The sequence below is a fragment of the Oncorhynchus gorbuscha genome, linkage group LG03 (assembly GCF_021184085.1).
Source record: "Oncorhynchus gorbuscha isolate QuinsamMale2020 ecotype Even-year linkage group LG03, OgorEven_v1.0, whole genome shotgun sequence".
Classification (NCBI taxonomy): Eukaryota; Metazoa; Chordata; class Actinopteri; order Salmoniformes; family Salmonidae; genus Oncorhynchus; species Oncorhynchus gorbuscha.
Genome location: NC_060175.1, coordinates 87,060,430 through 87,077,634, shown reverse-complemented (window position 1 = coordinate 87,077,634; position 17,205 = coordinate 87,060,430). Strand labels below are relative to the sequence as shown.

At 46.4% G+C, this 17,205-nt stretch overlaps 1 protein-coding gene across 1 annotated transcript in view; it reads left to right on the top strand.

The window, feature by feature from the left end:
- Positions 1 to 17,205, top strand: part of LOC124022712 (nucleolar protein 4-like) — a 46,177-nt gene that overhangs the window by 11,781 nt on the left and 17,191 nt on the right. The window contains exons 2-4 of the mRNA XM_046337421.1: positions 7,300 to 7,455; positions 13,873 to 13,984; positions 15,528 to 15,637. Coding sequence (XP_046193377.1) covers positions 7,300 to 7,455; positions 13,873 to 13,984; positions 15,528 to 15,637 — 378 coding nt within the window. The remainder of the gene's footprint in view (positions 1 to 7,299; positions 7,456 to 13,872; positions 13,985 to 15,527; positions 15,638 to 17,205) is intronic.

Below are 17,205 nucleotides of genomic sequence, written 5' to 3'. Positions count from 1 at the left end.
ACACACACACACACACACACACACACACACACACACACACACACACACACACACACACACACACACACACACACACACACACACATCCAAAATGGATGGCTGTATTGACTCTGGGTTGATTCCTGCCAAGGGTGATGGAATCTTTGCTGTACCACAGTTCACTCAAAAACAAGGAGGCATAAGAGGCAACAACAGCTATTGGAATCTTAGTTAGTGAGATATAAAGTGTTGCTGTGTTAGAGGACAATAGCAGATCTAACACTGGTAGATGTCCAAGTATGTGCAGTACAGAAGCATCCTAGGTTGTATTATTATTTGGAGAGAATGCAACAAAAAAAAATAGCTCACTCACTATTTCTGTCCTGAATAATGATGATGTCATCAGGAAAATGAGACAGGAGTGATGATGATCAGGATTGTTAGCATTATCATTAGGCTATTACATTTAGAACATGCTGACAGGGAAGGAGAGTGGCGAGAGAGAGAGAGAGAGAGAGAGAGGAGTGGGGCCGGATTAAAACAAACCTGCTCTGGGAGCTGGTTTTAGTTGCCATGGCAACGATCATTACCTTGCACTTGGGAGAGCAGGAGGAAGGAGAAGGGGAAGAAAGAATGAACGGGACAGAGGGAGCGACGAGGAGAAGGACACAGTTGGAGGAAGAAGAGAGAAAGAAACGTCAGATAGCAGGAACAGGATAAAAATGTCTAAGGAGAGAAAAATAGTGAGATTCCTCAGTGATGCAAGAGGAGAACTTTCTGAACTCTGGACCCTCCTCCGGGAACACTAGAACACATCCCCTGACATCTCACAGCTAGTCACAAAGCACAGCTTTTGGAACCTACATTTGTGCTGTCTACCAGGAACTCAACTAGATGGATATAATATTCCATTATTTTGTATCAATGACCTCATCTTCTATTCAGAGCTATAAACCATGCACATAAGCCTCAGTTCACATGTTCTTTTGTTTACATAAAACGCATTTCTCAAGGAAATAATACACCAAATCAACCTACATGAGGAAGTTATAAAGAATAGAGACAAATGTAACAAGGAGATACAGAAAAGTTGAGGGAGAAAACCCAGCGGTGACCACGCGAAAGAAAGCCCATGTGGTGGGTAGGCTATTAAGCAGAGAGGCCGCTGTCGTAGCTATGTGAGTTCCAACCACACCTGCCCGAGAGAGAGAGAGATTGTGGCAGTTTCTATGGTTACGGGGTCAGCTACATGGGAAGCAGGGTAGCTGCTGGGGGCTGGCTGTAGGAGTAGCTTTCTGCATTGGACAGGACTAGAGGTGGTGTTATTTTTAAACACTGACTGCAGGGGTGAGGTGGTGTTGGTGGTGCCCATCAAATGAAGCCCCAGACATACATCTCACTCTCTCTCTCTCTCTCTCTCTCTCTCTCTCTCTCTCTCTCTCTCTCTCTCTCTCTCTCTCTCTCTCTCTCTCTCTCTCTCTCTCTCTCTCTCTCTCTCTCTCTCTCTCTCTCTCTCTCTCTCTCTCTCTCTCTCTCTCTCTCTCTCTGCAGTGGAGCAATCTCAAGAGTGTGTGTAACAGAGAAAGAGACTGACTCTGCAGGGGTGAAGAAGCACTGCTAAGGGGAAGCTAATCTGGCAGCTAATTCCCTAAACACAAAATAAATCAGTACCCACCGCAGTACACGAGACCCAGTGCTATCCCCAGTCTCAGCAGTGCTCTGGACAGTGAGTGGGTGATGATACCAAGAGCCAGAAGCAGCAGCCTGGATCAGTGACATCTGTCAGGAGACACTCTGTTAGGCTAGCCCCAGACACAGACAGGCAGCCAGCCTATAGAGCTGGGATCTACATAGACACAGACAGGCAGCCAGCCTGTAGAACTGGGATCTACATAGACACAGACAGGCACCCAGCCTGCAGAGCTGGGATCTACATAGACACAGACAGGCAGCCAGCCTGTAGAGCTGGGATCTACATAGACACAGACAGGCACCCAGCCTGTAGAGCTGGGATCTACATAGACACAGACAGGCACCCAGCATGTAGAGCTGGGATCTACATAGACACAGACAGGCAGCCAGCCTGTAGAGCTGGGATCTACATAGACACAGACAGGCACCCAGCCTGTAGAGCTGGGATCTACATAGACACAGACAGGCAGCCAGCCTGTAGAGCTGGGATCTACATAGACACAGACAGGCAGCCAGCCTGTAGAGCTGGAATCTACATAGACACAGACAGACACCCAGCCTGTTGAATTGGGATCTACATAGACACAGACAGGCAGCCAGCCTGTAGAGCTGGGATCTACATAGACACAGACAGGCAGCCAGCCTGTAGAGCTGGGATCTACATAGAAACAGACAGGCACCCAGCCTGTGGAGCTGGGATCTACATAGACACAGACAGGCAGCCAGCCTGTTGAGCTGGGATCTACATAGACACAGACAGGCAGCCAGCCTATAGAGCTGGGATCTACATAGACACAGACAGGCAGCCAGTCTGTAGAGCTGGGATCTACATAGAAACAGACAGGCACCCAGCCTGTGGAGCTGGGATCTACATAGACACAGACAGGCAGCCAGCCTGTAGAGCTGGGATCTACATAGACACAGACAGGCAGACAGCCTGTAGAGCTGGGATCTACATAGACACAGACAGGCAGCCAGCCTGTAGAGCTGGGATCTACATAGACACAGACAGGCACCCAGCCTGTAGAGCTGGGATCTACATAGACACAGACAGGCAGCCAGCCTGTAGAGCTGGGATCTACATAGACACAGACAGGCAGCCAGCCTGTAGAGCTGGGATCTACATAGACACAGACAGACACCCAGCCTGTTGAATTGGGATCTACATAGACACAGACAGGCAGCCAGCCTGTAGAGCTGGGATCTACATAGACACAGACAGGCAGCCAGCCTGTAGAGCTGGGATCTACATAGAAACAGACAGGCACCCAGCCTGTGGAGCTGGGATCTACATAGACACAGACAGGCAGCCCGCCTGTTGAATTGGGATCTACATAGACACAGACAGGCAGCCAGCCTATAGAGCTGGGATCTACATAGACACAGACAGGCAGCCAGCCTGTAGAGCTGGGATCTACATAGAAACAGACAGGCAGCTAGCCTGTAGAGCTGGGATCTACATAGACACAGACAGACACCCAGCCTGTTGAGCTGGGATCTACATAGACACAGACAGGCAGCCAACCTGTAGAGCTGGTATCTACATAGACACAGACAGGCAGCCAGCCTGTAGAGCTGGGATCTACATAGACACAGATAGGCACCCAGCCTGTAGAGCTGGGATCTACATAGACACAGACAGGCAGCCAGCCTGTAGAGCTGGGATCTACATAGACACAGACAGGCACCCAGCCTGTAGAGCTGGGATCTACATAGACACAGACAGGCAGCTAGCCTGTAGAGCTGGTATCTACATAGACACAGACAGGCAGCCAGCCTGTAGAGCTGGGATCTACATAGACACAGACAGGCAGCCAGCCTGTAGAGCTGGTATCTACATAGACACAGACAGGCAGCCAGTCTGTAGAGCTGGGATCTACATAGGCACAGACAGGCACCCAGCCTGTAGAGCTGGGATCTACATAGACACAGACAGGCACCCAGCCTGTAGAGCTGGGATCTACATAGACACAGACAGGCACCCAGCCTGTAGAGCTGGGATCTACATAGACACAGACAGGCACCCAGCCTGTAGAGCTGGGATCTACGTAGACACAGACAGGCACCCAGCCTGTAGAGCTGGGATCTACATAGACACAGACAGGCAGCCAGCCTGTAGAGCTGGGATCTACATAGACAGACAGTAGCACTGGACATCTCAGGAGAGCTGACCCAGTGGTGATTTTTCCTGCACCCTGTTTGAGTTGCTCCATATTCTTCTCTCCTGTGTCCTGATCCATATTACTCTGCTGAATCATACTCACTGTTCTCAATGCTTGAATAAGAAAGCTATCTTGTTAACATTAACACTACGAGCCCTGCATCAGCTAATAGGGGGTTAGGATATTTTCAGATTTTCATGACTGTTATGTTTCAGATATATCTTTCCATATAGAACTGATACACACACGTGCATGTGTAAAGGACATCACACTGCTTGCTTAGTGAGTACACTCCCTCCCGATTGGGCTCACAGTTGGTGCGAACTCTGTACCTCTGCTTTGCTAGCACACTTGACCGCCCTCCTGAAGTTCTTACCAGTCGGCGCCACACTAAAAGCTAGCTATTTGCTGTCGATAGGGGGGACATTTCAGGCTGAGGAGTGTGTTTCACACATCAAATCAAATCAAATCAAATTTATTTATATAGCCCTTCGTACATCAGTTGATATCTCAAAGTGCTGAACAGAAACCCAGACTAAAACCCCAAACAGCAAGCAATGCAGGTGTAGAAGCACGGTGGCTAGGAAAAACTCCCTAGAAAGGCCAAAACCTAGGAAGAAACCTAGAGAGGAACCAGGCTATGTGGGGTGGCCAGTCCTCTTCTGGCTGTGCCGGGTTGAGATTATAACAGAACATGGCCAAGATGTTCAAATGTTCATAAATGACCAGCATGGTCGTATAATAATAAGGCAGAACAGTTGCAACTGGAGTAGCAGCACGGTCAGGTGGACTGGGGACAGCAAGGAGTCATCATGTCAGGTAGTCCTGGGGCATGGTCCTAGGGCTCAAGTCCTCCGAGAGAGAGAAAGAAAGAAAGAGAGAATTAGAGAGAGCATAAGTGGGGTGGCCAGTCCTTTTCTGGCTGTGCTGGGTGGAGATTATAACAGAACATGGCCAAGATGTTAAAATGTTCATAAATGACCAGCATGGTCGAATAATAATAAGGCAGAACAGTTGAAACTGGAGCAGCAGCACGGCCAGGTGGACTGGGGACAGCAAGGAGTCATCATGTCAGGTAGTCCTGGGGCACGGTCCTAGGGCTCAGGTCAGTTGAAACTGGAGCAGCAGCACGGCCAGGTGGACTGGGGACAGCAAGGAGTCATCATGTCAGGTAGTGCTGGGGCATGGTTCTAGGGCTCAGGTCCTCCGAGAGAGAGAAAGAAAGAGAGGAGAGAATTAGAGAATGCACACTTAAATTCACACAGGACACCGAATAGGACAGGAGAAGTACTCCAGATATAACAAACTGACACTAGCCCCCCGACACATAAACTACTGCAGCATAAATACTGGAGGCTGAGACAGGAGGGGACAGGAGACACTGTGGCCCCATCCGAGAACACCCCTGGACAGGGCCAAACAGGAAGGATATAACCCCACCCACTTTGCCAAAGCACAGTCCCCACACCACTAGAGGGATATCTTCAACCACCAACTTACCATCCTGAGACAAGGCTGAGTATAGCCCACAAAGATCTCCGCCATGGCACAACCCTACGGAGGGCGCCAACCCAGACAGGATGACCACATCCCCATGTGCTCCATTCACCCCTTAAACTTACTCAGTAGCGACACCATCGTTGAGCTGAAAGCAACTGTAGATCTGGGTCACGGCACCATCTGTAACAGAAGACCAGCTGCGAGTACCATTTCCTCCCAAGTTGGACGTACCTGATGCGAAATTGTGACCTCTGCCTCGCTAGCACACGTGACCACCCTCCTCAAGTCTCTTACCAGTTGGCGCCACACTAAAAGCTAGTGCTCACACACACCCTTACAAAAAAAACACATGAAACAAATCACGTGAAAAATAAAAAATACATCTATATCATATGAGTGAGACGTGGTTCTGGGACAAGTGTGAAGTTTCAGCTTTTTTTCCCTCATGAAAAAAAAGTTCCACCTTTTCCTTTTTTTTCCACTGGTTTCTTTTTAACCACATTCAGCTACATCAGGTCTCCCATCCATGAACCATGCTTACCTTTAGAGGCAAACTAGTAGTGGGATGCAGGATACTATGTTTCTGGAATGAATTTGCCAAAACGTGCAACTGGAAAAAAGACAGCGAAAGCAAAGGCCAGTGTAACCTAACCAAAGATGGGGAAAATTGCAGGAAAGAGGGAGACGTTTTATTTAATCATGTCATCATTTTAAAAAATCAATGATTACATTTTTTAGGGCAACCATTTATATTTTATTTGTTCTCACATTTCGAAATTATTTCCTTGAAATGTTTTGTTTTTGCTATCAATATTTTGGGTTTTATGTTTTGCTTTCAATATCATTATTTTTGTTTGCAATAGTAAGAATTTTGTTCTCGACTTCAGAAGTTTGCTTGATATTAATGGCACAAAAGTAACTCACTCACTAGAAGATTGCACCATATAATAACACTATTACGGCAATCCTTAATTGAAACAATAACAAAGTGTTTTCCCCACCACAGTTTTAGTAACAATCTGAGGGATGAGACTGGAGAAATGTCCTTCTCTCAACCAGTACACTACACTATGGATGTCCATGATAACGAAATGATACTTTTAAGCATGTTTTTAGGCTATGCAGTGGTTGTTTACATCTATTTTGTTTCAAACATTGTAGTAAAACATTTAATATGTTGGGTTCTGATGGGATGTAACAGTTGAATTAAGCTCAAGAGGCATTTATACATTATATTCTTCAAGAATCAACGGGTACATATCATTCATTTATATGGATGTAGCAACTAAAGATGACCCCTTTGACAGGCAGTGACCTTCATACAGCAGAACTATGTCACCATTTGCACATGATCCATTAACCTACCCCCCAAACATGTATTCGGTCGACTGTTCTGCAAATGTCCTGCAAAATCGTTGCCTTTGCCCACATTTGGGCTTTTTAGATGTGGTCACCCCAATTCCACCAGTGGAAACATTGCTACTGTTAACACCATCTTTTCACATGTATGGAGAATAACATTATTTCAACCAAACATGTGAATCTGTAATTCCACCTGTCAAAGTGAGATTTGTTACACAGTTGGAGTTTTCTTACATGTAAAACGGAAAATTAGATTTTCACATTTGCAGATGAAATTCACATGTGAGGTGAAAACATGTTATTCTCCTCACGTGAAAAAGTGGTTTTAACATGTGAACTCTAAATTTAATACATGTGAAAATGCAATTTGACATGTGCTTTTTTTTTTGTAAAGACACACACACACACACACACACACACACACACACACACACACACACACACACACACACACACACACACACACACACACACACACACACACACACACACACACACACACACACACACACACACACACACACACACACACACACACACCACACATACACAGGCCTCAGCTTCCTCAGGCAGGGTACTGAATGTTTCACTCTCTGTCTTCCAGTGTGCAGATGCAGGCTCGGCCCAGGACAGCTTGTCCCTGAAGAGGGTGGCAGTGGTAGAGGACTTCTTCGACATCATCTATGCCATGCATGTGGAGATGGGTGCTGACCTTGGTAGAGCACCTAAACACGCTGGCCAGAAGAAGACCTACAAAGCGGTAAGAAGCCGTCCCGCAAGTGATTTATTTTGTCCCTCCAAAGTATTTAGAAGGAAAAAATCTATATATGTTTTCTTTTTGGGGGGGGTAGTTGTTGCAAACAACTATGAAAATCAACCAGTATTCTGCTAAGAATGAGTTTCATTTAGGAAATCTGTTCACCAAGTATTCACACAAATGAAAAAAGAGACATATGTGATTGTGTCTCAATGTAATCAAGGTGTGAAATGATTGTTATTTTCAAATACAATCTGTTTGGGGCTTAGTTGTGGTCAATTTGCAGTGTACAAATTATTATAATTATGATACGGCTCCCTCCTCATCCGCACCGACAAAAATCGGCCCTTGGTTGAATCTAGTTGCCTACCCCTGCTAAAGACTGTACTAAAACATATTCCTCCAATTCTCTTAGAGACTGCCACATAAAATAGACATTTTATAGACTGGCTATTTCTTATTCATAGCATCAGTAGCTACTAAGGAAAAAATGCATCCTCAACTGGAGACAAAAGTAAAATCCATATATACCACATAATCAACAGCATATGCATTCCTATATTAAATTGTTCTATGGTGTATCTGTATTCACCCAGTCCTAGTGTATTCACCCAGGGTATTCACCCAGTCCTAGTGTATTCACCCAGTCCTAGTGTATTCACCCAGTGTATTCAGCATCTAGTTAGGTCTGAGATGCCATGTCTGTGTCTGAAGCTGGGGGGTCTTTGTCTGTGTTGTGAGATAGTTTTTTGGAAGCATGGCTGTTACACCCCCCAGGGACCAGGGCCTTTTCTCCCTCGCGCCTCTCGCCCCTGCCCCGTAGAGAGGTCCTGTCATGTCTCATAGTACGTACCCTTTTGAGAAGGCACTGAGCGCCATTGGGGCATAATATGAAGCTGTCACTGTGGCCTTCTGGGAAGTGCAGATTCCTCTGGGTGGCCTTTCCTTCTCCTCTGCCTCTGGGGGAAGGAGAGAGGGGGGTGAGCTGGGCACCCCTGCTGCCTCGCCATGGTCACATGAAGGTCGCCTTGTTTAGCAGGGAAATGCCAGGGGGGGCAGAGAAGCAGAGATAAACAGGGAAGGGAGCTAGAGCGTGAGAGAGGGAAATATACAGCCAGGTCTGAAATGATTGGCACCCTTGATAAAGATGAGCAAAAAACACTGTATAATATAAATAATACAAATACTGAGCTATGTTGTATGATACAAAAAGTGGAAAATTATATTATTTTATACTAATACAATTGCTCAGAGAAAGAGACTTAGTTAATTAAACAAGTAATAAGAACAATCACAAAAATGTGTTATGAGATTGGGAGAACACATTGGGAGGGATTTTAGACCATTCCTCCTTATAGAATCTTCCCAAATCCTTGATATCCTTTGTCTGCGCTTATGGACTGCCGGCCTCTTCAATTCAAACCACAGGTTTTCAAGTCTGGACACTGAGATGGCCATTGCAAAATGTTGATTTTGTGGTCTATTAATACTTTCTTTGTGGATTTTGATGTGTCTTTGGGATTATTGTTTTATTGTTATTGACTTGTTAATTGTTTACTCCATGTGTAACTCTGTGTTGTCTGTTCACACTGCTATGCTTTATCTTGGCCAGGTCGCAGTTGCAAATGAGAACTTGTTCTCAACTAGCCTACCTGGTTAAATAAAGGTGAAATAAATAAAAAAAAAAAAAATAAATGTTTTTCTGGAAGATCCACCTGTGGCGAATTTTCAGCATCCTGGCAGAGGCAACCAGGTTTTTGGCTAAAATGTCCTGGCACTTGGTTAAATTCATGATGCCGTTAACGTTAACAAGGGCCTCAAGACCAGTGGAAGCAAAATAGCCCCATAGCATCAAAGTTCCATCACCATATTTTACAGTAGTTACGAGGTACTTTTCTGCATATGCTTCTGTTTTTCAACGCCAAACCCACCATTGATGTGCGTGGCCAAAGAGGTCTATTTTCATGTCATCTGACCGTAGCATCGCCTGGATATCTCATACCTACACTGTACTGTAAAATGTGGTGTTGGGTCTTTGGGGCTATTTTGTTTCCACTCGTCTTGAGGCCCTTGTTTTTTTATTACTTGTTAAACAAAACCTCTTTATCTGAGCAATTGCAATAGTATAAAATAAATCATGCTGCCAATCATTTTGAACCTGACTGTATATGAGTCAGCTACACCTGAGAGATAAAATGAGGAGGAGAAAGGCCCCAGCTCTGACCATTCGGAAAGTATTCAGACCCCTTCCCCTTTTCCACATTTTGTTACGGTTCAGCCTTATTCTAAAATGGATCAATTTAAAAAAATCCTCATCATTCTACTCGCAATACCCCACAATGACAAAGCGAAAACAGGTTTTTCGAAAAACGATAAATACTTTATTTACATAAGTATTCAGACCCTTTGCTATGAGACTCGAAATTGAGCTCAGGTGCATCCTTGAGATGTTTCTACAACTTGATTGGATTCCACCTGTGGTAAATTCAATTGATTGGACATTATTTGGAAGGGCACATACCTGTCTATATAAGGTCACACAGTTGACAGTGCATGTCAGAGCAAAAACCAAGCCATGAGGTCCAAGGAATTGTCCGTACAGCTCAGAGACAGGATTGCGTCGAGGCACAGATCTGGGGAAGGGTACCAAAACATGTCTGCAGCATTGAAGGTCCCCAAGAACACAGTGGCCTCCATCATTCTTAAATGGAAGAAGTTGGGAACCACCAAGACTCTTCCTAGAGCTGGCCCCCCGGCCAAACTGACCAATCGGGGTAAGGGAGGATGATCGAAAACCCGATGGTCACTCTGGCAGAGTTTGTCTGTGGAGATGGGAGATTAAGTCCCCAAGAACACAGTGGCCTCCATCATTCGGGGCGGCAGGGTAGCCTAGTGGTTAGAGCGTTGGACTAGTAACCGGAAGGTTGTGAGTTCAAACTCCCGAGCTGACAAGGTACAACTAAACATGAACATAATACAAAACAACAAACGTGAAAAACCAAAACAGCCCTATCTGGTACAAACACAGAGACAGGAACAATCACCCACAAACACACAGTGAAACCCAGGCTACCTAAATATGGTTCCCAATCAGAGACAATGACGAGCACCTGCCTCTGATTGAGAACCATATCAGGCCAAACATAGAACTAGACAAACTAGACATGTAACATAGAATGCCCACTCAGCTCACACCCTAACCAACCAAAACATAGAAACATACAAAGCAAACTATGGTCAGGGTGTGACAGTATCCCCCCCCTCCAAGGTGCGGACTCTGGCCGCAAAACCTGAACCTATTGGGGAGGGTCTGGGTGGGCATCTGGCCACAGTGGCGGCTCTGGTGCTGGATGTGGCCCCCACTTCACCGTAGTCTTATTCCCCCACCTTGTCCGCTTCCGTGGCCTCCTAGCCACGGCGACCATATTTAATGACACTGGACTGAGGGGCAGCTCGGGACAGAGGGGCAGCTCGGGACAGAGGGGCGGCTGCTCGGGACAGAGGGGCGGCTGCTCGGGACAGAGGGGCGGCTGCTCGGGACAGAGGGGCGGCAGCTCGGGACAGAGGGGCGGCAGCTCGGGACAGAGGGGCGGCAGCTCGGGACAGAAGGGCAGAAGCTCGGGACAGAAGGGCGGAAGCTCGGGACAGAGGGGCAGCTGCTCGGGACAGGGGCTCTGGCGCCTCTGGGCAGAGGGTCTCTGGCGCCTCTGGGCTGAGGGGCTCTGGCGCCTCTGGGCTGAGGGGCTCCGGCGCCTTTGGGCAGAGGGGCTTCGGCAGCTCTGGGCAGAGGGGCTCCGGCAGCACTGGACAGGCGGGAGACTCCGGCAGCGCTGGAGAGGAGGAAGGTTCTGGCAGCGCCGGAGAGGCGGGAGACTCCGGCAGCGCTGGAGAGGAGGAAGGTTCTGGCAGCGCTGAACAGGCGGGAGACTCCGGCAGCGCATGAGAGGAGGAAGGCTCTGGCAGCACTGGAGAGGCGAGGCGCACTATAGGCCTGATGCGTGGTGCTGGCACTGGTGGTACTGGGTTGAGGACACGCACAGGAAGCCTGGTGCGGGCAGCTGCCACCGGAGGGCTGGTGCGTGGAGGTGGTACTGTGTAGACCGGACCATGCAGGCGCACTGGAGCTCTTGAGCACCGAGCCTGCCCAACCTTACCTGGTTGAATACTCCCGGTCGCTCTGCCAGTGCGGCGAGGTGGAATAGCCCGCACTGGGCTATGCAGGCGAACCGGGGACACCATGCGCAAGGCTGGTGCCATGTAAGCCGGCCCAAGGAGACGCACTGGGGACCAGATGCGTAGAGCCGGCTTCATGGCATTTGGCTCAATGCTCACTCTAGCCCGGCCAATACGCGGAGCTGGAATATACCGCACCGGGCTATGCACCCGCACTGGGGACACCGTGCGCACCACAGCATAACACGGTGCCTGCCCGGTCTCTCTAGCCCCCCGGTAACCACAGGAAGTTGACGCAGGTCTCCTACCTGGCTTCGCCATACTTCCTGTGTGCCTCCCCCCAATACATTTTTGGGGCTGACTCTCGGGCTTCCATCCACGCCGCCGTGCTGCCTCCTCATACCAGCGCCTCTCTGCCTTCGTCGCCTCCAGCTCTTCTTTGGGGTGGCGATATTCTCCAGGCTGTGCCCAGGGTCCTTTTCCGTCCAATTCGTCCTCCCATGTCCATTCCTCCTCGCGCTGCTCCTGCTGCCGCTTCTCCTGCTGCACCTTGGGGTGGCGACACTCCCCTGGTTTTGCCCAGGGTCCTCTCCTGTCGAGGATTTCTTCCCAAGTCCAGAAGTCTTTATTTCGCTGCTCCTGCTGCTGCCCGTTACCACGCCGCTTGGTCCTGTTGTGGTGGGTGATTCTGTAACGGTTTTCTTGAGGTGAAGGAGAGGTGGACCAAAATGCAGCGTGGTTTCTATTCATGTTTTTTAATAAGACAACTAAACTTGAACATAATACAAAACAACAAATGTGGAAAACCAAAACAGCCCTATCTGGTGCAAACACAGAGACAGGAACAATCACCCACAAACACACAGTGAAACCCAGGCTACCTAAATATGGTTCCCAATCAGAGACAATGACGAACACCTGCCTCTGATTGAGAACCATATCAGGCCAAACATAGAACTAGACAAACTAGACAGGTAACATAGAATGCCCACTCAGCTCACACCCTGACCAACCAAAACATAGAAACATACAAAGCAAACTATGGTCAGGGTGTGACACCGCCCAGCCAAACTGAGCAATCGCGAGAAAGGCCTTGTTCAGGGAAGTGACCAAGAACTTGATGTTCACTCTGACAGAGCTCCAGAGTTCCTCTGTAGAGATGGGAGAACCTTCCAGAAGGACAACCATCTCTGCAGTACTCCACCATTCAGGCCTTTATGATATGGTGGCTAGACGGAATCCACTCCTCAGTAAAAGGCCCATTTGGAGTTTGCCAAAAGGCACCTAAAGACTCTCAGAAACAAGATTCTGATGAAACCAGGATTGAACTCTTTGGCCTGAATGCCTTGCTTCACGTCTGGATGAAACCTGGCACCATCCCCATGGTGAAGCATGGTGGTGGCAGCATTATGCTGTCAGAATGTTTTTCACCGGCAGGGACTGGGAGACTAGTCAAGATCGGGGGAAAGATGAACGGAGTACAGAGAGATCCTTAATGAAAACCTGCTCCAGAGCACTCAGGACCTGACTGTGGTGAAGGTTCACCTTCCAACAGGACAAGGACCCTAAGCACATAGCCAAGACAACGTAGGAATGTCCTTGAGTGGCCCAGCCAGAGCCTGGACTTGAACCCGATCAAACATCTTTGGAGAGACCTGAAAACATCTGTGCAGCAACGCTCCCCATCCAACATGACAGAGCATGAGAGGATCTGCAGAGAAGAATGGAGAAACTCCCCAAATACAGGTGTGCCAAGCTTGTAGCGTCATACCCAAGAAGATTTGAGGCTGTCATCACTGCGAAAGGCGCTTCAACAAAGTACTGAGTAAAGGGTCTGAATACTTATGTAAATGTAATATTTGCAACAACAAAAAAATGTATCCTGTTTTTGCTTTGTCATTATGGGGTATTGTGTGTAGATTGATGGGGAGGAGAGAGGGTGATTTAATCCATTTTACAATAAGACTGTAACGTAACAAAATGTGGAAAAAGTCAAGGGGTCTGAATACTCCAAATGCACTGTAATTAGATGGTAGAGTCAAACGGTCACGGCTTCGGCAGTAGACAAGAGAGAGAGAGAGAGGTTGTTGCAGTCCTTGAGAGAGGATTCCTTCCTCATTCCTCACCATGCCACATAACACAGCATTAACATAATCATTGATCCCAGGCTTTAATAACAGTTCATGCCTCCTTTGCTCCTGCCCTTCCTGACCTGTGCTTTGTCCTCTGACCTTTCCCCTGGCACAGATAGCGGAGACATATGCCTTCCTGCCCAGGGAGGCAGTGACACGCTTCCTAATGAGCTGTGGAGAGTGTCAGAAAAGGATGCACATCAATCCCAACACTGCAGAGTTTAAAGGTAACTAACTTCCCAGTCAACTGGTTCCTTTTGATTCATTTACTGTATATATTTATTCAGTCATTAAATCCTTGTTTGAAAAGAAAGGCCTCTTTCAATGTGATATCTATCTGAATAGCAACAATGCCAAATACTTTTAATGCATCATTATAACATGTATCACCTTCTTACTGCCTTTGTTTAAATTATGAATTGCAATGCTACCACAAATAATGAAATATTAAATTGACTGCTAGTACATTTATAGCTCCATATTCGTTGTGTTTCACACCCTCAACTCAATGTCCAATATGTCGTTTCAATATATCTTAGGTCTCTGTGTATGTTTCGTCAGCCAATTAAAGGTGTGGACTTTGGTTGAAAGCAGAGGCCATCAAGTGATGCAAGAAAGACCCAAGAGGTCCTAAATTATGAAAGAGATGTTCCAAAAGACGTAGCATGGGGTCCCTCTAGTGGCCATGGTGGGGAACACAGACGGCCTCCGATTTAGTTTACAGCATAGTCGTCAAACTCATTCCACGGAGGGCCGAGTGTGTGTGGGTTTTCACTCCTTCCTTGTACTTAATTGATTAATTAAGGTCACTAATTAGTAAGGAACTCCCCTCACCTGGTTGTCAAAAACCTGCAGACACTAGGCCCTCCATGGAATGAGTTTAACGCCCCTGGTTTACAGCATTAGAACAGCAGTCCATGACTCCAGATCAAATCAAATCAAAGTTTATTGTCACGTACACAGGTTTGCTGGTGTTATAGCAGGCGCTGCGAAATGCTTATGTTTATTGGCTCCAACAGTGCAGTAGATTGTATCTCAAATAGAATAAAAAAATCAAAAAGAGAAATCAAAACAAAAAATCAAGAAATATAGAGTACAATTAACAATCCAGAGTAGATATATTAGAGTGAGCATGTGTCAGAATCCAGAATATAAATGTGTTGTGTATAGACAGTACACCATTTGCAAAGGAAATATTAGGATATGCTATTTTGAGAATACAGTATATACTGTACATACACAGTGAGAAAACAACAGTATGTAACAGAATATGAAAAAGGGCCACAGTGCCTACTGGTTGTCATTATTGCCTTTTAATCAGAGACTGCTTCTAATTAAGATCAGAGAAACCAGAGAAACCAGATCAGATGAATGAACTCTCTGGTCAAAGAAAACCAATAGACAGTGCAGGGGAGTATCAGAGACCAAAGGGCACGTGGGAGAAGTCAAAAAGCTCTAATGGCATGTCTGTTTGGTTTGAGCCATGAGAGTTTTGTTCAGTTAAAGTGGTACAAAAGAGATCATACCTGGCTTGCTTGACTTGATTGTTTGTTTTCGAAAAACATCTTACTGTATCTATCTCTATGTCAGTGAAGGCTGCTGAGTGGAGGACGGCTAATAATACTGGCTGGAATGGAGCAAATGGAATGGCATCAAACCATGTGTTTGATTTATTTGATACCATTCCACTTATTCCGCTCCAGCCATTCCCACGATCCCGTAATCCCCATTAAGGTGCCACCAACCTCCTGTGCTCTATATTCTGTACAGAAAATGATCGACCAGCATCCCTGGTCCCGGACCTCATTGACTACAACATGCCCCTGACGGCCACCTACCTGAAACAGATGAAACTACAGTGCATGACTGCCAATGAGCGGGTAAGGCATAGTGTGTGTGTGCGTGTGTGTGCTTGCATGTGTGTGAATGCTGAGCTGTGTGTGAGTGAGAAAGAGAGAGGGGGAGAGAGAGAAAAAGAAGAGAGAGTGACAGTGGTGTGTGTGGGGGGGGCTGATTGAGAGAAATCATCAACATGTTTCACATATCCACAACTTTCTATTGCTTTGTGAGTTGGAGAGACACTGAGAGGTTTACATCCTCTGGAACCGGAGAACCCACTCAGCTGTCATTTTTTGCAAAAATAGAATCACAGATAGACTCAGTTCATCATCTTTGTCTAGAATTTCCCATTCAGCACAAGGCATAGACCTACTAGAAATGATAAAAAAGTGCTAACATTTTTTTTAAAGATGCAGAGGTGGGAATCAACAAATTAACCAAACAAAGCATAGGAGGAAGCAGCAGATTTACCAATCAAAATCTAAAGACACCAAGAGATTAGACTGTATGCCACTGTAGGATACTGAACTCACTGTACTGTGATAGTGACATCAGAGGCAACGCTCCGCCTTGTTCTCCTCCAACACTGGACTTCAATGCACACCCGTGCAGTAGGATTTTTGTGAAATCACCAGAAGGATAGAAGTGTTATTGACAAAGAGAGGAAGCATGTATTATACAACTTGCTGTTTTTTATTTAGGTGAAAACCAGGACCCTATCTAGGTAAGAGCTATTCCCTGTGCTTAAAACCATGTTTAGTCATGTGCATTTTACACATTTATATTTATTTACAATATTGACAATAATTTGATCCATTGGCTAGTGCAATATTATGCCTACTAAACATATTTTTCAGATATTGTGGTGATGCAGCTCACTGTCCGTTTTGAATGAATCTCGCCTTTGCGTGCCCAGATGACATTATGACCGCAGGGAATGTTAGCTTATGTCATTATGATGTCACTTTTCACAGCTTTTGTTTGGAGATTGTGCATGTTGTTTAGACATGCATAAGTGGCTAAATTAATCTCTATATCTCTCTTCCACTCTCTCAATCTCTCTCTCTCCCCTCTCTTCCCCTCCTCTCCCTCTCTTTATTATGTCATGCATCACTAATAGAGCCTTCGGTAAATGCCTCAGTCCTCTACAGAACCCTCAGAGGGATGTGTTGTGTTTCCTCAGGAGGATAGCAGTGTGTGCTTAGTGCTTATTGTACTGTACTGTATGTGTGGGGTTCTGCCAAACGCGTTCTCTTGCATTCATGATATATGCAAGGTTTTTATTCAGAGGCATTAGCAAGTGTATTCATAAATTAGCTAACCCCATCGGCAAAACCCCTGGCCTGGAAAGAGCAGATTTTGTTTTCATCATGCATATAAACCAGGCTGTTTGTAAATTGCCTAAATTACCAGATTAAGTTAGCGAGATCAGGCGGTTTGCAAGGCTAGTTTGTAAGTACCGGTAACCACTTTACCAAAGTATTGGTCATTCATTCTACAAGAGGGCCAAAAGCATGTTGATTGGTGGCGACAAGACAACACTGAGATGTTGACAGAGACAATATCAAATATGTAGGTATTGTGGAGGTTGTTTCTCTGTGTTGGGTTG